The sequence below is a fragment of the Pogona vitticeps genome, chromosome 3, assembly GCF_051106095.1.
Source record: "Pogona vitticeps strain Pit_001003342236 chromosome 3, PviZW2.1, whole genome shotgun sequence".
In the NCBI taxonomy this organism is placed as follows: Eukaryota; Metazoa; Chordata; class Lepidosauria; order Squamata; family Agamidae; genus Pogona; species Pogona vitticeps.
In genome coordinates this window covers 94,618,482-94,645,552 of record NC_135785.1, presented here as the reverse complement: position 1 = coordinate 94,645,552, position 27,071 = coordinate 94,618,482, and the positions used below count along the sequence as shown (strand labels likewise).

Below are 27,071 nucleotides of genomic sequence, written 5' to 3'. Positions count from 1 at the left end.
CCCCGAGGCGCTTCTCACGTGACCACAGCCTCTTCACCCAAATTCTTCTCCGCCTCCACAGTGCGCGCGCTCAGCTATTTCCAACAGCCCCCCCCCCCGCGCCCGTCACGTGAGGCGGTTTGTTGTTGTTGCGATCCTCGGCTGGGCGGCTGTCCGCGTGGGCGTCGGCGGGGGTCACGTGCCGCGTTTAAATCGCTCCCTGTGGTGGGGGGAGGGGGACCTGAGCTCTCGCGTCTACGGCGCCGCTCTGAGCGCTGGTGCTGCCGCCGCCGCCTGGGCCGGTGGGGAGGGGGGGAGGAGGAAGAGGAGGAGGAGGAGGGGGGAGCAGTCGCTCCTGCTCCAAGATGGCGGATGAGGAGACGCCACTCCTCCAGTCCCGCAGCGGCGGCCGCGGCAGCAGCAACGGCAGTGTGGCGGCCCCGGTCGCAGAGAGCCCAGAGCCAGCTCTCAAGCGGCCGCGCCGGGGCCCGACTGACAGCCCCGGGCCGGACTGTGAGACCGCGAGAGGAGCCGCCGGAGAGGCAGAGACGGCGCCTCCCGCAGGAAGCACCGCCGAGGAGGAGGAAGAGGAGGAGGAGGAGGAAGAGGCCCGGAAGGTGGAGGAGGTTGCTGCCGCCGCCGCCGTTGTTGCCGCCGCCGCTGCGGAGTCGGGAGAGGTTTCAGCGGCACCCGGGAGACAAAGCGGCGGCGAAGGCTGGGACTGCGCAGAGAGTGGGGCGAGGCGGTGGGGCCTGGCCCGAGAGGGGCCGCCGCACCAGCTGCAGCCGCCGCCGCCGCCGCCGCGGTGGCTGAGCCGAGGGGTGGGCGCGGAGGCGGCGCCCGCTGGAGACTCGGCGGAGACGGCCATTGGCTGCGGCCCGGCGCAGTGTTCGAACGGCGCGGCGGAGGGGGCCGAGACCGCCGCTCCGCACCCGGGTGAGAAGGCGGGCGGGCGAGCGGGTGGGGAGGAGGAGGAGGAGGAGGAGGAGGAGGGGGCCGGAGTGGAGGTCCTTGAGTTTTGGTTCTTGATTCGCAGATCTGTCAAGAGTGACGCTGCCTGTCTCACGGGAGGGGGCGGAGGGGGGAAGTGTAGACGTCTGTCTATATACAGTACATGCTGGACATCGCTTAGTTCTCCCGTCCTGGAGGGGGCGTGGGCAATTCTACTCTCTGCAACCTAATTGCCGAAGGTCTGAAAAAAAGTAATGCTTGGGACCATTTAAATGTCAGAAGTTACTCGTACCTTTCTCTTTCGTTCACCTGTCATGGAGAAAACGATAGGGAGGGAGAGAGTTCCAAGTTGGTTAACTTGTGCAGCACAATTGTTTTTATTCACATTATTCATGCCCTTTCCCATGAGTTAAAAATGCCTTGGATCACAGCCCTTTGCAAGAGCCTTTGCCTGATAGTAAAATGTGTCTCCGGACTTCTAGTCAGTTTCCAGTGTGCACATACATGATCAATAGAAATTCCACCTTGTTCAATTTATTTTACTCCCACATACTTGTGTAAATGACTGGTTGTGAATGGGTGGTTTTCTTTTTACTCTTGCCACTGTTGTAATCCAAGCAAATCTGTTTTGTAGATTAATCATGTTTACTTCTAAATAAATGTGAACTGGATTAGTCTAAATTTTTATGAGTTTCATTGAAATTAGACTCTAAATCCATATCATTGATTTGTGAGTGTGAAGAAAAAAATAGTCACTCCAAAGCTGTTGGAGCAGACTTTGGAGATGTGCATTTGTTGAAAGGGTGTATTTTATTTCTTTATTTGGTTTGTTGTCTATGAAGTATCTTTGAGTTTCTGGAGTCTGGGAGATAAAGTTAACAACTAACATTTTCCTCTATTAAAATGATCCTGTGTATAGTAATTTAGATTTAGTCTGCAATCTTATGCTCACTTATGTAGGAGTTGTTAAACTTCGTGAGTCCTTAAACTCTGAATGACTTCTTTTTGAATAAGCATGTATAGAATTGTGCCATGGATAGTTTTTTTTCCCTAAACTCAATCACTAGATGCAATAGGGAGTGATACTGTTAATTATTATATGAGAGGGTGATGACTTCCTTCATATGGGGCATGTTTATTTCTAATTGCTTTGTGAGGAGCAGAGTCTTATAAAGACAGAGCAGCACTGCTTGTAAGGAGAGGGAATTAGTAGCCTTATATTAAAGAGGTGATTTGGGCAGATGTAGTTCGTATATAACATAAGACACACCTGCCAAAATCTAAATAAATTAGTCTTTAGTGTAGCTCCTAAAAATACAGGAATTAATTTTGACATGAGCCATATTACTTCTGAAGCCACTAATATTTACAGATGTATGTTGACTGTGGTAACATGGCTCCTCAGAGGTATAATTTGCTGTGATCATACTACTTTTATCTGATTACTGTTTCCCTCTGCTTATGTTATTTTGCAGATAATATATTTTTTAGTGATGAAATCATTGCAAACGGCTTCCATTCTTGTGAGAGTGATGAAGATGACAGAGCTTCTCATGCAAGCTCTAGTGACTGGACTCCACGGCCACGTATAGGTAGACATTTAAATGTCAATCTTGTGAGAGTGATGTACTTGATCATTTTTCAGGATTGTCACATAGATTATCTCTCACTTTGACCTTTTATTATTGTCAAGCCATCTCTAAACAACTGTGATGATTTTCTCTTCCTCATATAAAGCAATGTAAACTGTTAGCAAGATATCTGTGTAGCTTTGCTAGTAAACTGTCAAGAGTAGTACTTCAGCTGAGTGGCAAAATGCCTCAGCTCTTATCATTCTGTGTGACCAGCTATGTACTGGCATAGAGCTATAGACCATGTTCAGATGCCTTTTGTACTTTTAATCCAGGATTAGCAGTTGACAGCAGAACTAGACGTTTCAGGTGGTTTTGTGATTTGTTGCAGAGACCTCTTTAGTTTATAAAATGAAATGAGTAAGAGTGCCACTGGAAAGGAGGCTAGTAAAGGGCAAGAAAAACTGATTTACTTTTTACCCCAGGGCTGATTGATGCTGGAAATCACACCCATCCACTACCCTTCTGCTTGTACCCACAAAAGACAAGGTATTTGGGAAGCAAAGATGCATTGCTACTTCTCCTTCTTTGTTTTCCGAATAATATTAAGTTTCTGATAATATTGCTGGTATTTAGCCATAGTCATATAAATAGGCAGTAAGTATCAACAGGAACTTGCATGAAAAGGTCTTTTATCAATTTGCTGTCTGTTTATTTATCTGTGGTTAAATTAAATATGCTTTAATTCTAAAAGAGCCAGTATGGTGTTGGGATTAGAGTGTTGAACTTGCTTCAAATTCTCATTTGCACATGAATCTCACTAGCTGACCTTGGGCAGTCATTCATTCTTAGCATACCTTACCTGACAGGTTGTTCTGAGGATAAAGTGGAGGTCATAGTTAAAAGGTGGATATAAATGTAACAGATACATACAAACAAATAAATTCACTTCATGATGTAGATTAATACTAAGAATGAATTCATCTTGAAATAAGTACAGAATATGGGGTATCCTGGCAATATAGTTACATTGTATTACAATCTTTGCTTTGTGTGACATTTATAAACCAACCTAAAATGTTGAATAGGCTTCATAGAGCAGACCAGTCCCTCTACAATGTATCATTCTCTGTTGTAAGAAATTGTTACATGATACAGTAATGAGTAGAGATGTATGAAAGCAGGACGAAGCACATCCTAAGGGTTGAATATAAACCAGACAAAATGCAATCTGCCACTGTGGATTGTTTTGGCCATGTACTGATGCTACTTCACTTGGCATAATTAAATTTATAGCTTTCACCATAATAGCTGGAGATGTCAGACATCAGATACCAACTTTCTGTCTGTGTGGTAGGATTGTCCTCACATACATGGATTTGAAAGAAAGTGCTAAATGTAATTTATCCGTTTGATAGATGTAAATGGAAATTTTATCCTGTTATGATAGACTGTTTAAATGGTTCCATCTTGGTAAAATCTATGATGTTAGTTAAAAGTTAGTCAATAAACTGAGAGCCATGTGACACAGAGGGTGAGACTTTAAAAGTAAAAAAAAAATCACTGCTAGATTGCTGTCACTGGAATTGACCATTTTTTACTTTTAAGGTTTCTCCCAGCTGCAGCCTCCCAAAAGCTTTGCCATGGCAAAAGAGAGCCCTAGGGAGTCTCAGAAGCTGAAATGGCAGAATAGAAAGTTTTACATCAATTTTAGTTAGTTACTTCTGGTGCCCTGATCATATTTATGCCGGCACAAATTAAGCAATAGGATTTTTCCCAGTGTATTTTTCAGACTAGTGTGCCATTTACACTTTTGAAAATGTGACAAGGTGGCACAGTATGAATCTCAATAGTCGTTACCACATAATTTTCTAATTCAAGTTCAACATACTGTATCAGCCAATTCACAGTTGCTTTGTTTCTCTACACTAGGTCCATATACTTTTGTCCAACAGCATCTCATGATAGGCACAGATCCCCGTGCAATTCTGAAAGATTTGTTACCAGAAACAGTTCCTCCCCCTGAACTGGATGATATGACATTATGGCAAATCGTTATTAATATTCTGTCAGAACCACCTAAAAGAAAAAAGAGGAAAGATATTAATACGTTAGAGGATGCTGTGAAACTCCTACATGAATGCAAAAAAATAATTGTCTTGACTGGAGCTGGGGTATGTATTTAAATGTTTAACAGAATATATAATCTGAGTAATATGTATACCATGTGAATTGACTTTTTTTGTATTGTTCTGCTGTGGGGGCCAGCAGTACTCCTGGCAAATCTTTCAGTATAGCTTGCAAAAAGAAGATTGCCCCTAAATAATGCTTACATTATGCCTTAACTTCATAATTACTAGAATTTTTATATATATTGGACTTTCCAAACATATGTCCAAGTTAGGATACATATATAATTTAGTGAACAAGTAGCAAATGCAGAACTTTTACCCTATGTCGCAATTCTGCATGACAAGGTGGAGAAACTTGTCATCTAACAGTTGTTTATTCATGTTTTCATCATGCCACGCTGGAGTGAATAAGTATTAAAGGCCAGCAGTATCTGGAGGGTCCCAGGTTCCTCATCCTTGTTGTACAGTTAGCCTGTTCCTAGGTTCTGCTGAACACCAACAGCTGAGCATGAGGTTTGAGCACTCCTACCAAGGAGTGCCCTACATATTCCTACCACTATGATAAAGGAACATTAGTTCCTTATTTCAAGCACTCCATTTTTGAGGTATTAGTACCTTCCTGATTCTCTAGCTCAAGTGTTGTAGAGCAACTTTCTCAAGATGGGTAGGAAATAGACATGGTAGTTTCACTGCGTCACGTTATTACTACTGACTTGACTTTAGGAAACAAATGGGCAGCAACGCATGATGCATATTTATTTAATAGATAATGTTTTTTGCAGAACGCAAGCAGAACCTTATGCTGCAACAACTACTGCCTTTAATAGATAAAGATTCCTGTTTCTTCTTTCATGGAATTGAGAAAATATACATTAGGTATCTAAAGACAAGTTTTATATGTTTTGAATGCATAACATAAATAAAGCAAAGAGCCAAAGTCTTATAGTACTTTTAGCAGAGTTATTGTAGAGGGAGAATTTGTGGATTATAGCCCACTTCTTCCAACATGTAATTTAATATTAAGTACACGAATCTGTATATGCTATGTATGTAATGGAGGAAACAAATTGAAATGAGATACAGAATATGACAATTACATTATTACTGGTAATAAAACATCCTGACAATAAGTGATCAGCTGATTTGAAACATATATGCGAATACATTTGTTTTTAGAGTGTTGAAGCAGCTAGTTTTGCTCTCAAGAAATGGTTATGCAGCAAGCCTGAGATTTTCTGGAAAAATACATCTTTTTATTCTACTTAAGACTGTTGTGGAAACCAACTGATAAATACACACAGGCTGAAATCCTGTGGCCGTTGTATTACATCGTGTAAAGCTGATGATGCCACCTGCAGTGGCTATTTTTCTGAAACTAAACGTTTTCTCACTTCTCTTCTGAAGGTCCCAAGACTCTTGCATAATCACAGCCATGTTCATTTTTGAGAAGCAGTTGGGGGAATCACAGGATGGGGGGGGGGAGTCTTTTAATTACCAAAATCGCTGCCACTGGTAATGTAATCCCAGTGGCAGAGATTTTAGCTTATTAAAGACTTCTCTATCCTGCCCACAGCTCCCAGTGGCTTCCCAACAATGAAAATGATTACTGTAATTAAAACCATCAGAGGGAGAACTCGGAATGTTTAATTTCTGAAAAATCACAGCTACTGGTCATGTCATCAGCCTTGCATGGTGTAATTTGCAAAACAGATTTTCAGATATTGCCTGCTTTAAAAAAACACAAAACCATAGCTACAGACAGGCTTTCATAAGTATATCCCACTTGTTTGCCTCTCAAATATCCCTTTCCAATTCCATTTTCCTATGGAATCAAATTTGTGGGAGTGTTACACATCCTTCAGAGACCAACATGCCTGCCTTTTTGAAAATGTGTTACAAAGTGGCTGCGCTGTGCTTTGGTTTCCCTTGGCTGTGACTCCAATCAAAATTTCCTCATTTGAAGCCTTTTTAATGTACTGATCCATAAATAGTTTTGAAAAAAGCTATATTTGTTTTGTTTTTAAAAAAAGCAATTCAGTTTGACTAAATATTCAATTTTAATATATGCTTTCTTGATCTCAGCAAATGCACTATCAATAGGATGCACTAATGATATTCATTATAGTATGAAATCCATTTCAGGTGTCTGTGTCTTGTGGAATTCCTGACTTCCGGTCAAGAGATGGTATCTATGCACGCCTTGCTGTGGATTTCCCAGATCTTCCTGATCCTCAAGCAATGTTTGATATTGAATACTTCAGGAAAGATCCAAGGCCATTTTTTAAATTTGCAAAGGTGCTATTTTTCTTCTATTTCTATTTTGGAAAACTGCCAGTAGAATTCAGTCGTAGCCAGAGTGCAGGACAAATATTTCTATTTTACCATTCAAGCATCTTCCAATGAGAAGAATGTGGAATTAAGTTTTTTTCCTTTTAAAAATGCATTCATTGTTTCATAAAATTAATTCATAACTTAGAATATAGATCAGAGTGCCTGAAATAAATACAACACAAATAAATCCTTAAAGTTGTATCTATTCCTCAATAGATCATCTTGTGAAAATGTACCCGTTTTATTTCTGCATCTTACGATCCATGTTAAAATTAGTATGCTCAGGTTCCATAATATTTTAAAAGAAAAATTTGTAAGGTAGGTTCTGGTAATGTAAGATAGGGTTGAAGTAGTGTTTTTGTAAACTACATTAAGGGCACTTTGCTGAAATCATGAGCTCACACCTTGAAGCATCTCGTTCAGCTACTTTAGCCCACTAGAAGAACTGTTCAGATTTTTTGACTGTGCAAAATTAACTTGCCATATTATTTTGTGTTTTGCTCACTAAACATAAATTACATATACTCGATCAGGTTTCTGTCTGTGTAATTACCAGACAACACATTTGCAATCTCACTCCTATATATTTAATCTGCTGTCATCCGTGAAGGCTTCTTTCTAAGTGAATATATATAGGATTATTTCATCCTTAGTAAATTTCAGTCTCTGTAGAGGAGAAAGCATCCCTGTTACTTTAGAACAATGAGGTGGTTTTTAAAAGCATCTTGGGGATATCATTTTCAACTGATTTCTTTTTTGATGCAGGTTTTTATTTTTACAAGTTAGAAATACCTTTATTTCTTTTTTGTCTACAGAATTTGGAAGAGCTGGGATATAAAATTTATTGTAAAGGAATTAAGCTTTGCAGTGCTATGATGGTGGTGGTGGTGGTTATTAAATAGGCAAACTACCTGAGATGCCTTAACTGCATTTAAGGTTTTCATTACACACATTCTTCAGTATAAATAATATAAGCCAATATTCTATTTGATTCTCCCTACGCAGAATAGAAGCCAGGGAAGCAGTTGCGGCTGTTTGATAAAGTCCTTGTCACACAACTAACACCTTACCAAATAGCTACAGCCATTTCTACAATTTTCTGTTCTACTTATGAACCATGTGATAGGGATCCTGTCCCTAATGTTACCACATGCTGAATTCTAAATTTCTTTAGAATTCCTCCTGAGATTTTTTTTCAGATTCTTTTTGGGTTTAAGATAGTGAATATGAAGTAGATTTCTGTTCATTCATATTGTGTTTTTTTGTAATGAGTAGTTGTGGGGTTTGGAAACTACATTCTAAGAAGTTCTAAGCAAAGTCCTTATTTAAGTTGCAGCAGGTAATCCAGCAATGGAGAATATGTGATCCTCCAGATGTTCTTGAACTGCAGTTTCCATCATGTTGCACGTGCAGCTGTGCTGACAGGATTTGGTGGAGGTGAAAATCCAATTATCTCTGGAGAGATTTACATTCTTCATTTCTGATGTACTACATTGGGTACTCTAACTTTTTTACTCAATTGTGAAACCATTCACAAAATAACAATTTAAACTGCTAAATGACAATTTTGTCTATCACATTTTATTTACTCTTGCCAGTTCAGCATTATTTATCTATTTATTTATTTGTATTTATTTAATTATTTAATTATTTAATTTATATGCCGCCCACTCTACCCAGAGGTCTCTGGGCGGCTTACAATAATTAGTGGGCATTCTGAGAATGCTGCTTAGATATCACAAACATAATGCCCAAATCAAATTCCAGGTTTCCAGAATGGAAAATGTATTGCAAATTACAAAAAAATGATCAAAATGTGACCCCTGTGATTAGTTCACTGGTTATTTCTTTGTTGCATAGTATCTCCTTCATTTATGTTGTTGGTGCGTTATAGTAATGTCTTATTGAAGTCAAACGTTTGACACAGTTTAAAAGCATATTTAACTGGTTTTTAAATTAAAATTCCACAGCTCAGTGAGATACTCTGCTGTCATATGCAGTCCATTGAGTTCAGTGGGATATATTCTGAGTTTTGTGAGATTGCAGCTGTCTTCTGCACATAAAAAAAAACAGCAACAAACTTTTCTGTGCCTGCAGTGACCAGTCAGATGCCTATGTGGCACAAGGAGTTGAACTATCCTGCTTATATTCCCAGCAACTGCTACATCTGAGAGTGTGCCTCTTGAGAACAACTGGAGATATATTGAGGTTTTAAAAAAAAACACAAGATTGCGTTATACACTGGATTTGTTTTTGCATTAAATTTGATAGCAAAAAGTTGTGTATTCTTAAAAGAAATAACAAATGTACCTGTTTTTAGTCAAAACAAAATGAAATAGTTGCAGAATTTATTTACATAGATGCATTTGTTTATTCTGCAGGAAATATATCCTGGACAGTTTCAACCATCTCTCTGTCATAAATTTATAGCTTTGCTGGATAAAGAAAAAAAACTGCTTCGTAATTATACACAGAACATAGATACATTGGAACAAGTTGCAGGAATTCAAAGGATAATCCAGTGTCATGGTCAGTTAAATTTACAATTTCTTCTGCCCTATATTTAATAGATACACTTATGAGCATTACAGTGTGTACACCAAATCCTACAAAGTTTTATGATTTCATTTACTAAATTCCTGATAAATATATGAACACATTTAACTATAAACATAGAAACTAATAAATACAAACATTCAGAAAGCATTTTATTTCAGCTTCATAATGATGAATTTTATCTCAGCACCCTGCTCCAGAGCTTTCCGGTTTCACTTAAACAGAAGTTTATGGTATTTTTAGACTTACAGAGATAAAAGTTGGAGCCGCTTAGTAAAAAATAAACCTACTGCCACATTCCAGTGTTGTAGCTAGTGAGTGCAAAATGTGGAAATGATTTATAAGCGTTTCACATTTATATTTAATGACTTTTAAGTTGTGCTCTATTTTTAGATTCATATACCCCAGACCACATTTCTAATTATCTGTAATGCCTAAAGAGACGGGGCAACAAGGAAAAAGGCACACTCGCTAATATGTTGCCTGAAATTCTGTTTGTAGTGCAAGCCAAGTTGTAACTTGCAGTCTATTCCTCCCTGGTAAACAACAGATCTGTGCCACAATTCTCAGTGGCATGCACGCATACACATGCGTCAAGCCAGCAACTGAGTCCAAGAATCATGGCAGATGCACTTTGTTAACAAGGAATAACACAGATTAACGTATCCTATGAACAAGATTTCAGCCATTATTAGTTACTGCTGTACTTCATACCAAATTTGGGAAACTCTCAAGAGAAAAGAACAGTTGGCAGATGGGTAATTGGAGAATTTACAGACGTCTTGTTTGGGACGAGACAAAGGGGTTAGAGTTTTGCCTGTTTCAGCATATATATCAAGGCTGCTTGGTATTATCAGAATGTTTTAGCTCTAAAGATGTGATGCTTAGGATTTGGACGTCCTACATGTGCTCTGTTGTAGGACTTCACCTAAGTAAGAATATATAGGATTACATTTCTAGAAATAATGACTTTGAGAAAATGTTTACTTTTTAGCTCCTTGTCTGGATTTATACTATGCTGCAAATGTGGTAAATAATGTTTGGAAAATAAATTATGGAATACAATTGCTAAATAAATTTAATTACAAGATTTATCAGTTGAGTAAAAGCGTATTGGAAAATCACCACAATTTTATGTGTTTTATGTCCAGATATGTTGTGAATTTTAAGTTACATAAATTAATATTAGAACACTTGAGAAACTTACATAGGATGGCCAGGACAGTTCATTGCAGCAAAAACATTGCAGACTTTGATGTAGAGAAGGGGAATTCATATTTCTCTTCCAGGGAAGACGAATACGAAGCCCACCATCACAGCTGGCCAGCCTGATTAAACCCTCCCCCACCCCAGCCATGAGCCCACTTGCAGTTTACAGCATGGTGTACACTGCCATCATTCTTCTCTCCCCTCCAGTTGTGGATGTAGCCTGGCTGGGGCTTCCCTGCCTCCCTGTGCTGCTGATCAGTCAGCAGCTGTGCAGAGAGATTGGTCATCCTGCCCCCTCGTCGTATTGGTCAGCAGCACAATGAGACAAGGAAGACCTGGACAGGCTACTTCTGCAATTGGCACAGGGAGAAAAATTACGGCAGCACATGCCATGCTGTAAGATGTAAGTGGATGCCCAGTTGTGGAAGGCTTAATCAGGCCGGCCAGCTGTGATAGCAAGCTTTGTATTCGTCTCCTCTGGGAGATGAATACGAATCCCCTGTATCTAATCTGGTGACATCTTAAAAACTAACCATTCCATTTGGCATAATTTTTGTGGACTGTTGTGCTCTTTATGCATCTAAAGAAATGCACTAGAGCAGGGGTTCCCAACCCCAGTCCACAGCCTGGTGCTGGTCTGTGGGCTTGCTGGAACTGGGCTGCAGTAATGGATCTCCACCCCCCTGCCCACACACATGGTGGATGTGTCGCACTTTCACACATTGCGCTCTCACAAGCGTGTTGCACTCATACACCTCTCCCATGGAGTCTGCCCGCCCAACTGGTCAGTGGTCCCAAAAAGGTTGGGGACTGCTGCACTAGAGGCCACAAAAGCTACAGAAATAAAATGCATTAGCTTTCAGGGTTGCACAAGATAGCATTTGGGTAACGATCTAACGTATGTATATACCAATGTATCTTTGTTCTCTGATCTGTATGTTTTAGGTTCATTTGCAACTGCTTCTTGCCTCATTTGTAAATACAAAGTTGATTGTGAAGTTGTTCGAGCAGATATTTTTAATCAGGTAAGAGTATTAAACTTTTAGGATAAAGTAGGGATCAAAAAAATCAAAAACTATAAAAAAATATTAAGTAATAAGCACACATTTATGTAGGGGATAAAAATTACTGACTGCAATCCTGTTCAGTAACTATGCTTTTGTAGCTCAGCATTCCACAAGTGTTAGTGCTCATTGTGCTAAGGCAGAAGCACTATCCACTAGAGTAGTCCACCACGACTAGATAGGCGGGATATAAATTAAATAAATAATAATAATAATAATAATAATAATAATAATAATAATAATAATAATAATAATAATAATAATAATAATAATAATAATAATAATAATAATAATAATAATAATAATAAGCACTTCTATAGATGCATTGCATAACTGGTTGAAACTGGAATGGCACACCCAATTGCTCAGTCCTTATTGTGTGGGTGGAACACTTGGCACATTTATGCAGATGTAACATTACATTACAGCTAGACAAACAAGATTCTGGCCATTGAGTTTTGTGGACTTTTCAAATAAACATTTTATACAGTTTCACCTCTAATGAACAAAATATCTTTGCAGAACTTGATTTTTACTGAATTGTTTTTGGATAATGTTTTTCTTTTACCTTGATATCTTGGAATTTAGTGTAGGTTTGTGATATGTGTGGTAAGAATTCAGGAGTGCACAGCTTATTATCTTTTACAGAACCAGCTGTCCATGAACAAGTAAATTTAATAATTTGTATTCCACCATACTTTCAGTTAGGCTCAAAATGACAATTGAGCCCCAGTCCAAAGTACCAGTAGTTATTTGCTTTTTCCGTAGTCCTGTGCAATAGGTCATGGTATGGTTACAGTTCTTTAAGAAGGATGTAGACCAGGGGTGTTCAACCTTTCACCTGCCCTGGGCCACATTAGAAGATGAAAATTTGATTTGGGCCACACATAAATTTGGTTTGGGCCGCATGGGGGTCAGCCCTAGCCATCCTCCGCAGCCCCGCTCCGAGTACGCTTACTGGCAGCTGCAATCTTAGATAGCAGAGGCTGCCAGCTTCGACTCTGGCGGCTTTATGGGGCCGGGAGGGGGTGCACCTATTGATGGGGACGGTGCAATGCAGTCACGCAGCCCCCCTCTCCCCTCCCCTCCCGCTCCTTCCTTCCTTCCCTCTCTCCCCCCTACTGTTGTGATGTGCCCCAGCTGCATTTCAGCTGCAAGCGCCGGCAGTGTAACTTGAAACTTTGGAATTTCTTTTTAAATAAAAAATTGCACTGGGCCACATTACGAGCCGATCTGGGCCACATGCAGCCCATGGGCCGCAGGTTGGACAACCCTGATGTAGACTAATTGGTATGGGATTAGAAAAAGGCAGTGAAAATGTTCATAGGTATAGGAAACAAATACTCTGAGGAAGGATTGAAGAAATTCCATGCAGTTGGTAAATATGGTTTACAGAGGACAAAATAGTACTCTTCAAACATCTGAAGGACTCTCATGTAAAACAGCTGCGCTCTGACCGGTATCTAGGTCCTAAACCATTTAGGGCTATATATGTGATTATTAATACCTTGAAGTTGATGCAGGCTCTAATGGGTAACCAGTGTAAGGCATCCAGAGTCAGAGAAATATATTTTTTCACCCCAGTTAGTACAGTGGTACCTCAACTTATGAACGTCCCGAGTTACGACCAGCTCTGGCCGCAAAATTTTGCTTCGACTTGCGGCTGGAGCTTCCAGTTATGAACACAAAAAGGCAGAAAATTCAAATTGCTAACTGTTGGTGGCAAAGAGGCTGCTGCTTTGTAGCTCTTTCGTCCCAGCAGTTAGAGAGAGTGCGATTGGAGGAGGCTTCGGGCTGCCTGGTAAGGTAAAGTGCTGCTTTCTGCTTTTTAAAAACTGTTCTGGGTGGGTTGGGGGGGGTTATGTTTCTGTGCTGTGATAGGTCTTGGGGGGTTTGCTTGTTTTTTTGGTCCCCCCCATTTCCGATGAGTCTTGGGGGGTTGGTTGCTTTTTGGAGTTTTTTTCCCCATTTCTGATGGGTCTTGGGGAGTTTCCTTGCTTTTTGCGGTTTTTCCCCATTTCCAATGGGTCCTGGGGGGTTGTTTGCTTTTGGGGTTTCCCCCCATTTCTGATGGGTCTTGCATGATCCACTTACATTTTGCTTTGTTTTCTTTGCTTTTGCAATGGGTCTTGCATGCTTGATTGCTTTTCTTCTCTCCCCCCCCCCCGGCTGGAAGGGATTAATTGTGTTTCCAATGGGTCTTGCAGTGATATTTTGGGGGCGGGGAGGTGATTTTCTTCTTCAGCCAGAATGGATTAATTGCATTACAGTGCATTCCTATGGGAAATGGTGCTTCGACTTACGGCTACTTCAAGTTACGACCATCTTCCAAAATGGATTAAATTTGTAAATCAAGGCACCACTATAATCTGGTTGCTGTGTTCTGGACCATTTGAAGTTTCTGCATCAATCTGAAGGGAAGCACCACGTAGAGTGCATTGCAGTAGTCCAATCTCAAGATCAAGATAGGAATGCAGCTCGGCAATCCGCCAAAGATGTAAATGGGCTGTGCAGACCATAGACGTTACCTGGATTCCATGGCGGTGGATCCCAGGCTGTGGACCACACTCTTTGTGGTGAGAGTTGCTCCCCCAAAAGAGAGGGAGCTTTCCAAATCACTGATGACAGGGGCGCCCACTCTCAAGACCTCCGTCTTGTACGGGCTCAGCCTCAGTCCATTCTCCTGCATCCATTGTAAAACAGCCCCCAGGCAGTGCTCAAGGAATGTAATGGCATCCACTGTTGATGGAAAAAAGGAGATGTAGAGCTGAGTGTCATCAGCATACTGATGAAGGGGGAAGTCAGCTTTTCTTTAGTCAGCATGGAAACGCAGGCTACTAGCCTCTTAACAGGCCAGTGAACATTCTACTGAGCAGACTGGTGAAGGAAGGATACAACCATCTTACATTTTCATTCTGGTCATAGAAGGTTTCTTTCCATCACAACTAACTTGTAAACTACATCCTTGTGATCTGACTGCTTTTATAAAAGGGTATTATTAGAATTACATGATCTGTTCTTTGACTCCTGATCTACAGTTATTCTTTTTAAAATATGTTAATTTATTAAAATATATATTTATTTTCATTCTTTGTCTCATAATCTGCTTCGGCATGTTAGAGACAAAAGATATTCATGAAGTAATTCTCTACAAAAGCTGATACTGGTAAGCAGCAATAGCTGTGCTGCTTGTTGTTGGGATAGATCACAGGATGATCTAGCATGATACCTGAAAACCTGTTGCTTAACATAATAAGTTGTACTAAAGTAGGCCCATTGAATAGTAAGGATTTTTGTGAGTCAACTTCTGTGTAAATTTAGTTGATTCAAATGAAATTACTCGAGTTGCAACTTACTTTAGCGTTGCACCAACTGAAATTAGATGTAGTAATTCTGTCTTCTTACAACAAGTCTGTTTTAGAAAATTGACCTTCATAGTTAATCTACTAGAGCCATGATTTCCAACCTTGGGTCCCCAGATTTTTCTGGAGTAAAATTTCCAGAAACCTTCACCACTAGCTGTGCTGGGCAGGATTTCTGGGCATTGTAGTCCAAGAACATGTGGGGACTCAAGGTTGGAAATCATTGTGAGAGAGCTAATGGGGTGACAAAAATTCTTTTATCCATCTTCTTGCTTGGATTGTTCTATAAAAATGAAGACCAAATTTAACCAAAATTTTTACTTGCAGGTTGTTCCTAGATGTCCCAGATGTCCACCTGATGAACCACTTGCCATCATAAAGCCAGAAATAGTGTTCTTTGGTGAAAATCTGCCCGAGCAGTTTCATAGGGCCATGAAATATGACAAAGATGAGGTTGATCTTCTTATTGTTATTGGGTCTTCACTTAAAGTAAGACCGGTAGCATTAATTCCAAGTAAGTGCTACTTGGTCCTATTTTGGGAAGGATATTGGGGAGAATCTTTGTTTTACTTTAAAATCTACTTCTATGCTGTTCAGTGCCTGAAAACATTGTAGAAGCAATTGATGTACATATTTAGTTTACTATTAATAGATCATAATAATGCAGAAATCAGAATTCATGGTCCCTTGAGATAGTAAAGTTAAACAAGTACATAAATTTGCTTATCCACTTTATTTATGATTTTTTATTTGTACTGATAATTTGTACTGATTTGTATTATTATTTTCTTGAACATACAGGTTCCATCCCACATGAAGTGCCTCAGATTTTAATTAATAGGGAACCCTTGCCTCATCTACACTTCGATGTGGAGCTTCTTGGTGACTGTGATGTTATTATCAATGAGTTGTGTCATAGATTAGGTGGTGCATATGCAAAACTTTGTAACAGTTCAGTCAAACTTTCAGAAATTGCAGAGAAACCTCCACGACCACTCAAAGAATTTGAAATACATTCAGTTGAGTTACCACCTACTCCGCTAAACGTTTCTGAATATTCTAGTTCACCTGAGAGAATTATCCCACAAGATTCTCAGGTAGTACGTTCAGAGCATTCTTCCGAATTTAAAGTAGGAGATTCAGAAGTTGCCTTGGAATCTAAAGAGTACTGTATGGAGGAAAAGTCACATGAGGTACAAAACTGTTTAGAAAACACTGACAGTCTTCCTGGCCAGTTAGAAGACCCAGAACATGTGAAGGAACATGGATCTAACCAAGGAGAAAATAAAGATAAAAGTGAAAAAACATCTGTTGAAGCACTGAGAAAATGTTGGGTTAACAAATGTCCAAAAGAGCAGATCAGCAAGCGTCTTGATGGTAAGTTCTAACTAATTTGTAATACTATTGTTCATTTTATGGTTCTATGGTTCAAAATAATTTCAAATTATTAAACATTAACAGGTCTGTCTTGAAAGCTTCGGTTAGTAGCGAACAATATTTTATTAAAATACCATGATCTTTAATGGCAAAAAGGTGGACACCAGGATCAGTAAAAGGTGTTGGCACTTGTCCCAATCCCATAGGATTGGAAATTCAGGATTAGAGATGGGCATGAACCTCGGTTCGAAGGTTCATAATCACAGCACCACAGGTGCCACATGTTCCCTTCCCTCATCTCTCAGGCCAGTTATCCACTCAGCTGTTGGGGCACATTCCTCTCCTTCTCTTCAGCTGTTGCACCAGTCCCTGACAGGAGTACAGGTTTGTCTGTCCGCCTTCGTTTGAGTGGGAGATTAGCCAAAGAGCCAGGCCAGGGAAGCCTATACTCCTGTGAGAGACTTGTCAAACTGCTAAAAAGGAGAGGAGTATGTGAGTGGGGAGACAGTTAGGGAGGCAGGTGAAGGGAATGTATGGCATCTGTGGTGCCGTGTGTACGAACCGAGGTTCTTGCCCATTTCTATTCAGTGTAAATGAAAGGATTCCTCTGACAGAATCAGCAAACTAAACTAAAACATATGCAGGGGTTAGTTATATGAACACAATCTGATAAAACCCAAATTGAATTAACTACAGAGCATGTTTTCCAAACAGATTTTTGCCTCAAGTTTATTGAGCCTCATCCATGTAGGACTAAACTATGATTTCTCATTAGATGAAAATCCAACCATTGTCTGTAGTATATTTGTTTTGCTGCTGTTCTGAAAATAGGCAGAGCTAGCCAGCCATGTTTTGTTTCTTAACACATGAACAGCTGTACATTTGTATTTCAAAAGTATACACTGTAATGGCCTGGTTCTTCGTGGCCTGTGTGAATGCACACAAATGGGTTTTAATGCATCTGTGCAGGACTCCTTGGAATATTCTAGAGCTTAAAAAGACGTTGACTAATAGGAGGTTGTCCTGTGACACGCATGCTCCGCCTGTCCGTAATACCTCAGTTCCTTTTAACTGCCACTGAAATCGGGCTTCTCTGTGACTCCTAGAGCTATTGGATTACAAATTTAATCAAGTTTTTTATTTATGGATGTTCCCTGTGAGTAATTTCTTTATCTCTCCCCTTCCCTTCCCACCCTTTTTGTATGGCCTCCTTAGGCCCATTCAAGTGCTGCACGACATGTGCCAATAAAATACCTTTTACGGACGGCCACAATCATTGGTCGTTCTGTCTGAGTGAGAGTCACCAAACACACATTTGTCCAGAGTGTAAAAAATTAACAAAACCGGCTTAAAAACTCCAGCTTCAAAGACTAAGGTCCCACTTGTGGGAAAAATCTTTGGCACCTTCCAGTCTGCCAACCAGCCCCCCAATGGAACTTACCCCATTGCCACCATCTCGATCTGAGTCTTCCATCGTGTTGGAGGTCTTCTGCCAAGGCTTCCAAGCCTAAATCAGGTATCAACGTCGACCTCGATGACGAAGTCTTCTTTGGTGTCGACAAAGACTCAATCTGGTAAAAAGCAAAAGGATAAGGACAGAGTCAAACAAAAGAAAACAAAGCTGGCTCCTAAACCTCATCAGCCTTGTGAGCCGCCAGTTGTCCATGTCTCCCTCCCATCTCCCATCCCGGAGGAATCGTCAAGGGACATCTCAGACCAAGGCTCCATTTCTGAAGCAGGGGAATTGAGTCTTCCTACTCAAGCTACAGTCTCCATACCGAGCTTGTCACCAAGTCACGGCCGCTCTGAGGCTGATATATCCAGCCTGGCCTCGGCCCATTCTAGCCCTGTTTCTATCAGGCGGGTGACTGTGATCCATCTGTTGAATTCAGAGGCATCGGTTTCGCAACCCTCTCCGAGGAAGAGGACAGCAAAGCGGTGTCACATCTCTCCATCCCCGCAGTATCGGGATGTAATCTTTTTTCTGTGTCCTTCTTGACACCATGCTTTTCCTCAATATGGAGAGCCTCTTTATGACATTGATCAACATGGTGATAACCACCTATACTGATTCAACCAATATGACCCAAGGTTTGTTCCAGAGTATGAGTGTCCTAAATGCGTTCAGTACGCTTATTTTTATTTATTTATTTATTTAACTTATATGCCGCCCACACTACCTGAAGGTCTCTGGGCGGCTTACAGCATTTAAAATACAATAAAAAGGCAAAATAAAAGGGCAAAATAATTAAAATGCAACTAAAATACATATTCTAAAAGTTATGCCCCATCCGAATCCTCGCCGCCGCCACCTCCTCTTCAGAGTTGACACCGAGCTAGTTACAAGCCCGCTCCAATGGTGCCAACATCTAAGAAATCTTCCAAACACCATTTGTCTAGCGCTGAAGTACCGCGCTGTGACCCTATTCTGTCTCGACACAAGTCCGCTCAACACGAGCCTGTTCCATCTAAACAGCAACGCTCTTCTACGGTACCATCAGCTTCGACCTCATGCCAGTCTGTCTCTCTATCTGGATTCCGCTCCAACCGTCAGGTCCCAGCACTAAGCCTTCTTGTTTCTGTTTCTCGAGGTCGTCAGCGCTCTACCTCTCCAACTCTTTCCATCTCGGGAGAATCTCGTTATCGACAGTTTCTGAACATTATCCTCCCTCTGAGTCATCCAGGGAGGCCCCATCAAACAACCCCAGATTCTGATGTTGCAGATTTTCCATCTCCATCTGAGGACTTTACTTCTTACGCACAGCTCATCCTACTCATGGCCAAATTGTTGGAACTGGACATTGAACAGCCATCTCCTCCCAAGCATGGCCTCATCTTTGATGACATTAATCAAGAAAAATCTCCTCCATTGAGTTTGGCTTTCATCCCAGCCATGCTGGACCTCATTAAGGAATCTTGGGACAAACCATCAATGTCCTTACAGATGTTGAGATGTGTGGAGAATTATTACCGCACTCATGGCACTGATACAGCATTTCTAGTCAAACATCCTCTACCAAATTCCATTATTGTGCAGTCAAATCAGTCCCGATCAGGCAATTGGTCCTCAGTCATTCCTACTAACAAGGAGGGAAGGAAACGAGATGTACTGGGCCATTGTCTATGTTCTCTGGCTTCTTTCGTTATGAGGGTGTCAAACTATCAAGCTGCAAGGGGGGCTTATCACAGGCAGCTATGGAACAAAATCCTTCCTGTCCCTCAAGCAGCTCCTGAACCAGTGCTCTCATCACCCATCTTGAGGCCACTACTTTGGCTAAACAACACCATCCGGCATCTCGCCATACGGCTGACGCTGCTTCAAAATCTTTGGCTTCTGCCATTGCCCTTAGACAGCATGCATGGTTGTGGTCTGCGGGGATCACTTATGATGCTAGGTCCTGTATAGCGAATTTGCCCTTTGATGGCATGGGCCTCTTCAACGATAAGACTGACGAGGTGATGGAAAACTTACATAAAATCCGCAAGACTGCCCACTCTTACTCCACTCAGCAGCCCAGATACCAACACAATCAATGGCGTAAGCCTTTCACTTTCCATCAGTCATACCAGCACCCCTATCACCCTTACAAACTTCCAGCTCAGATTCCTGAGAGATCCAACTTTTCTAAGCCTTCCTCTTCTGCTTCTCCTTTCCGGTCCGATGCCCCTGCTCAATGCAGACAAGGTTTCCGTCGCCCTACAAGAAAAAAATATTTGACTCCTCTCTTGGACTATCCCCATCATCCCCGGCTGGCTCCCTTTTTCAACAAATGGTCCGCTATCACCAAGGACACGTGGGTACTCGCCATCATACATTTCGGTTACCTATTAGAATTCAAGGAGCTTCCTCCTCTTGGTCATATCAGACCCACAACATACTCACCTGCTCTAGAGGACGAGGTCACCCTCCTTCTTTGTAAACATGCTGTCCAGAAGGTTCCTGCCAAAGATATCCTCAACGGTTTTTAATCACATTATTTCACGGTTCCCAAAAAGGATGGAGGTCTCCATCCCATCTTAGACCTGCGACTGCTAAAATGTCTCAGATGAATGTCTCATTCATCTGAGACATTTTCACATGGTTACTCTCGAATCAATTATCTCTCTGCTTCAACCAGGCGACTGGTTCGTAGTCATAGATCTCCAAGACACATATTTTCATATTTCAATTCACGAACACCATTTCAGATATCTCCGTTTTCTCTTCATGGGCATTGCTTACCAATTTTGTCCCTTTCCCTTTGACCTGTCCACCGCTCTGAGGACCTTCACAAAGTGTCTGGCTCCAGTCGCTGCCTGTCTTCATCTACGCAACATCAGAATATTTCCATATATAGATGACTGGTTGATAGTAGCACGATCACACACTGCAGCCCGAAGGGACACTACCTTCATCCTAGACTCCGGCAGATCTCGGCCTGCAAGTCAACTACAAAAAAAAAAATCGCGTCTCAAGCCATCTCAGACCATGGATTATATTGGGGCACATCTCAATTCTATCGTAGCCAGGGTGTTTACACCTCCAGAAAGAATACTCAAGGCAAGCCATTCGCCCCTTTTCGCATTGCACCACAGTCACAGCTGCTAGGTCTGATGGCTTCAGCTATATCAGTACTGCAACATGCGAGACTGAAGATGCGGTCCTTACAGTAACTATCCCAGTTCGACCCTCTGCTAGACCGTCCTTCCAAGTGTCCACTGGTGACAACTTACCTGGTGGACTTTCACCCCTCACCTCCTGGTGGGCTGCCCATTCAGGCCTCTCCAGCTCACAATACAGGTCACAACAGACGCCAGTCAGGCAGGATGGGGTGCACATTGCGGTCATTGAGAGATCCACGCTTTGTGGTCAAGTTCAGAGAGACTGTTGCACAGCAATCACTTGGAGTTGCTTGCAGTCATCAAATCCTTTCGAGCTTTCCATCTTCTCATAACTGGTTGCGGGGTCCAAGTCATCATGGACAATATGACCACTCTGTATTATATCATCAAACAGGGTGGCACCCATTCTTAAAATCTTCTATATTTAGCAGTTCAGCTATGGGTATGGTGTTATGATCAGCACGTAACTACAGAGAACAATGAGGTCGCCAACTGTCTGAGCTGTCTTACCACCCAAACCCATGAGTGGGCCCTGAACAACACCGTCTTCTCTATTCTCTGCAGTTTGTGGGGGACGCCAGGTCTCGACGTCTTTGCCACCCAGGTCAACTCCAAATACAACAAGTACTGCTCATGGACAGGAAGAGGAGAGGACCCTCTAGGTCAGTGGTTCTTAATCTTTTTGAAAGAAACACCCCTTGAGCCATTGAGGAAGTTATCATCGCCCCGCTCCCCGGGAGTGGCAGCGCAGTGCTGCTGTGGGGAGGAGGGCAATGATAACTTCCTCAATGGCAGTGCCGGCGCCACCACATCTGTTGCCAGCACCAGCTGCTCTGGATCTGGTGGCGCTGTGGTGGCGGCACAGGGAGGGGGGCGATGATAACTTCCCCGATGGTAGCGGCATGGCGGCGCCATTGTCCCCCATCACCCCATTCTGTTCCTTTGCTCCCACATTGCCCCTTTTCATTCCATCGCCCCCACCAAAAAATGAAATCACCTCCTGGGGGGGCGATATCGCCCAGGTTAAGAACCATTGCTCTAGGTGACGCTTTCATGGTGGACTGGGTTCCACTCACCCAGCAAACAATAGTGAGGCTCCGTCAGCTGAACTCCAATGCCATTCTAGTAGCACCATGGTGGCCTCAACAACCGTGGTTCACCATTCTCAGAGCCATGACTATTGACTTCCTGAGGTTACCTTGTCAACCGTCCCTTCTGACCCAGGACGAAGGTTGGATTTGTCATCCCGACCTCGACGCTACACCTCTCTGCATGGAGAATCCCCCCAATGTGGCTGAAGTCTTAAATAGGGCTAGGAAGCCTTCTACGCAATTACTGTATTCATATAAATGGAACGCTTTCATCAAGTTTGCGGCATCACGGAAATTAACCATGGTTCCTGTCTCTTTGGACACCCTTCTCCAATTCCTTCATTATCTGTTTGACCAAGGTTTGGCTCATTCAGTATTGAAAGTTTATATTTCTGCTATAGTTTCCTATCAGCCTGAGGGGTCGGAGGCCTCTCATTTATTCCCTCATCCTACTTTGAAGAGATTTCTGAGAGGTTTGCGGAACATGCACCCACCTACACGACCTCCTCTTCCACAGTGGTCTCTCCAGGTTGTTCTCCATGCACTCACTCGTCCACCGTTTGAGCCCATGGCCTCAATGCATCTCAGACTTCTTTCTATCAAGACTTTGTTGCTTGTGGCTATAACTTCTGTGTGTCGAGCAAGCGAGCTGGCCACCCTTTGAGCTCCTTACATTCAATTTTATCCCAACAAAGTTGTCTTATATCGAGATGTGTCTTTTCTTCCCAGAGTGATTTCTGATCTCCATGTTAATCAACCTCTAATTCTTCCAACATTATTTTCTAATCCCTCTTCTGATGTTGAGCACATGCTGCACTCCCTCAACATTTGTTGTACCTTAGCATTTTACATTTCCAGGACTAAGGAATTCCACACTTACCCCAGATTTTTTGTGTGCTTCCATGGCCCACAAAAGGGTTCTCCTGCCTCCTCACAGACAGTCTTGAGGTGGCTTGTCTCTATCACTTTAGCTTATGACTTGGCAGGCAAGATTCCACCAGAAGTTCTGAAGAAGCACTCTACGAGAGCTATGACTACGTCTATGGCGTGGTTGCGTGGCGTTGAAGTCCCTGACATCTGTCAAGCGGCCACATTATGTGACACATTATCGTCTTGATGTCAGGGCCAAGAAGGAAGCAGGTTTTGGAACGGCTGTGCTGACATCATTGTTTCTGTGACAGCCCTCCTTCCGGTAAGTGAGCTTGCTAGTCAACCATTTGTGTGCGTTCACAGAGGCCACAAAGAAGAAAGAGAGGTTACACCCAGTACCTCTGGGTGGTTGAGTAATCAGGGTGGGTTAAAATTGGATTTTCTGTAGGAGGGCAAGTTTTTTCTCAGGAAGGGAACTCTCACACGTTTTGTCCATCCTTCAAGCAGTAGCTCCTCCCCTTCAGCTGTCATCAGTAAGATGGCAGTGGCAGCACACAAGTGAGGTGAGAAAGGGAAAAATTGATTCAACGGTCGTGGTGGCAGCAGCCTTTTTCTCCACCACCATTTATTTCCCTTGCCAGTGCCTCCTTGCCTCTCAACCCCTGGCAAAGCTAGGCTTGCTCAAAGGGGCTAAGGCTGGGCTGTGCCTCCCACTCCTTCCCATCATGGTCCCCCACCCCTGCCAGCTAGCCACCCGAACCAAAGAGAAGACACTGCTGGAAAAGGAGAGCACACAGCCAAGTGCCCAGGAGCCCCACAGCAGGGAGTGAAGAGAGTTTGGCTTAGGGAGTACAAGCAAGGGAGGGGGCAGAGTTTGTGCAGAAGGGAACTGGGTAGGTGACATATCTCTCTTCTCCAAAAACCATGGTGACCCCCCAGAAAATACTTTGCAACCCTCTTGGAGGTCCCAACCCACAGATTGGTAACCCATGCTTTAGATGGAGAACCCTAGCTGCTGTTCCTTTGCAACTTTTGAATAGATAAAGTTGACACTTTCTTACTCTCATACAATAGAAGTATCAGTAAGGATTATTATGGAGTCAGTCTGGGTAAGGAAACTATGAAAAATTTATATTAATGTTATAACAAGCAGTAGCACATTTTTGGAGGGGGAAAAATCACATGATTAAATTGCATCTTTCTGATTAGCAATTTAAATCATGAAGCTTTTAGACAATGAGCTCTAGCCATATTTCTTTGATACAGTAATTAGCACCATTTGATACCATTTCTAATTCATATATATCTTTTGGAGAAGCAACAGCTAGAAATAAAGGGAAATAAGTGAATTATAGAAAGACTTTGTAATTAAACCACAAAAACTGCAGTTATGCAGTTTTAAAATGATCTCTTATCTGAAAATTGTAAAATCTAGCCACAAATAATGTTTTGTTGGGCCAGTGTTTGAGATATATTGATTACTCAATCTAGAATAACACAGATAGCATGCACTGCTAAAACCACTTTAAAAAAAGATTGTGTTTGTCCACAACATATGAAATTAAAATGTGTAAGTTTAACATTGTCTTATAAAATTGCTATAGGGCTTTTTGGATGGAGCAAAGAAGGAAGAAAAGGAGAGATAAAATCTGCTGTAGATCCTGCACCTTTTAAAAACCCTGCTTTCCTTTCACAAGTCCTTCTGAAACAGTAGATTCACATACAAATATATCATTGCCTAAGAAACAGCAGCATACAAAATAAGGCAATTCAGAACAGTTCCATGTGTCAGAGATTTTTATATAGAACTTCAATTAATAATCCCAAAATAACTACTCTTGCTGATCAAACATATTTCAGGTACCCAATACTTGTTTGTACCACCAAATCGGTATATATTCCATGGTGCTGAAGTATTCTCGGACTCAGAAGATGATGTCATATCCTCCAGCTCTTGTGGAAGTAGTAGCGATAGTGGGTCCTGTCATAGTCCAAGTTTAGACATAGAAGATGAGAGTGAAATTGAAGAATTATATAACGGCATAGAAGAAGATGCACCTGATAGGGAAGATGAGAATGGATTTGGGGAAGATGGAATTCAAGACTCTGTGGATGTGTCAGTTCCTGTAAATGAGTCTGCAGGATTTGACCATTCGGCAGACAAACTGTAATTACTGACTGGTTTCAGGAACTTTCCCACCAGCATTAGAAGTTTTAAGCATGTCAGATTGAATGTGTACTGAATTTAGAACAAGGAAAACATAAAGATGTAATGTTTGTAAGCAGCTAGAATAGATTTACATGCATAGTTTTCTAACTTTTCCAATCAAAATTCTGTAAAGGCACATTCAACACTAATCTTTATTTGTTCTGAATTTTGATGAAGGTACTAAGTATCTTTTTACTGTCACAGCATTCACTTTTGTTAAGTTAATCTGTGTGATTTGTGTGTGTATATATACAGTATTTTTGCTTAACAAATTTCAACTTATTTTATTTTTGAACTGTTTGAAAAAGCCATTGGAATGTTAATATAATATAAAGGGAACAGCTAATCTAGACCAAAGAATGGTATTTTTCTTGCCTCTATTGCTTTGTAACAGTTTGTTTTATTTAAAGCTTGCTAATGTCTCTTCTAGCTTGGTTACTGCATAATCTGTTGTTAAACACTGGTATTTCCCCCAAAATTAATATGGCAGCTATTTTGAAAAAAAGTTACTCTTGTTGAGCATACTTGCATGTAAGCATATTAAAAGTTTATTAGTCATCATAGTGAGCGCGTGAAAATCCATGACTTAGATAAATAGAAAATGATAGATTAAAAATAAAGAAATACAACTTCCTATGGTTATGTAACTGTGCCTAATTGGTTGCAGGGAAGTATTAAATAAGAAATTGTGAAAATTGGTTTGGTTTGAGAAAAAATGGGAATTTCGTGCAGGAAGTCAATGTAAGAAAAAATGTATAAAATTCTTTGTGTACGCTGCCAACACGAGAAATTGTAAATGTACTAAAGATCTGTATATAATATTCAGAATAAGTAGTCTCTCCCCAATGACAAAGATGTTTCTCTATTTTCCAGTAACTTACACAGACATGTATAAAGAGCTACTTACTTCCAACCTCATACAGAATATTCAATTTTGCCATAATTTAAAAATATGCTGCTTGTGGATTTACCTCTGTTTGAAGAACCTAATACCACTAGTTGGTACAGTGTTATAGAAAATGCAGCTGCTGAAATTGATCACAACACTGTTCCAAGGCTGCCTTTTAAAATTGATGTTGCAAGTGTTTCCAGCTGCAGATTATTTCCATGTTCACATTTATTTCTTACCTGCCTGTTAAATAGTAAGTTCCTGCATCAGTTCTTGAAACCACTTCTCAACTGTTCTAAAAGAGCTCTGCAAGTTACTGATCATTTATGTGCATTGCTTTAATATTTATTCTATTTTGAAATGTATAGTAGCTGTCCTTTTAAGCAATCTAATAATCTGTTCACAGCATAATAAACTGATAAGAATGGCCTTTTGTGTAAAACTCAAAAAATGTTGGCATGTTTTCTTATGGTCCAGGTTTTAAATAGCAGATTTTTCTGGACTATAGTAAAGAATGCAGTATGTTAGCTTTGCTTGCATGTCAAAATGTATTTGTGCTATAGGAGATATTTTAAATGGAAATATTTTGTTTTTAAATTATTTTTACAGTTTGGATTATTTTCTGCTTTTATATTGTATATAGTGTCTTTTATGTAACCAATTGGCATATGTTTTGTAGAAGACTGTTTTAAAATGACCTGGCTCTCTTCCTGCAACTTTTGAAATACAAAAACCAGTGTTTTATACTTGTACTGTCTGTTTTAAAGTCTATTAAATTGTCATTTAACTTTTTGGTTGCTGTTAAGAATCTGTGTGCAAAGCTTCTCACTCCTCTCCTGAAATTTCCTGTTTTATTTATAGATACAAAGTAGAATATG

General features: G+C 41.2%; 1 protein-coding gene across 3 annotated transcripts; it reads left to right on the top strand.

Annotated features, from left to right (window-relative positions):
- Positions 1 to 283: 283 nt before the first annotated feature.
- On the top strand, positions 284 to 26,985 carry SIRT1 (sirtuin 1). 3 transcript variants are annotated; one of them, XM_072995186.2, is made up of 9 exons: positions 284 to 915; positions 2,406 to 2,522; positions 4,434 to 4,675; positions 6,776 to 6,928; positions 9,346 to 9,493; positions 11,675 to 11,754; positions 15,483 to 15,669; positions 15,957 to 16,532; positions 24,700 to 26,985. In XM_072995186.2, exons 1-9 carry the CDS (start codon positions 345 to 347, stop codon positions 24,807 to 24,809), a joined length of 2,184 nt encoding a protein of 727 aa, XP_072851287.2. In that variant the 5' UTR covers positions 284 to 344; the 3' UTR covers positions 24,810 to 26,985. The 3 variants fall into 3 exon arrangements, with proteins under 3 accessions (XP_072851287.2, XP_072851286.2, XP_072851288.2); XM_072995185.2 differs by having other exon boundaries at positions 288 to 915; positions 24,956 to 26,985; XM_072995187.2 differs by lacking the exons at positions 284 to 915; positions 2,406 to 2,522; positions 4,434 to 4,675 and adding an exon at positions 5,427 to 5,509 and having other exon boundaries at positions 24,956 to 26,985.
- The last annotated feature ends 86 nt before the right edge of the window (positions 26,986 to 27,071 follow it).

What these genes read in the sequence shown, in the direction of transcription:
- SIRT1 (XM_072995185.2), top strand. Translation starts at nt 345, where the DNA reads ATGGCGGATGAGGAGACGCCACTCCTCCAGTCCCGCAGCGGCGGCCGC. An exon ending in GACCGCCGCTCCGCACCCGG is followed by an intron (nt 916 to 2,405) that starts GTGAGAAGGCGG and finishes GTTATTTTGCAG; the next exon opens with ATAATATATTTTTTAGTGAT. An exon ending in ACCGGTAGCATTAATTCCAA is followed by an intron (nt 15,670 to 15,956) that starts GTAAGTGCTACT and finishes TTGAACATACAG; the next exon opens with GTTCCATCCCACATGAAGTG.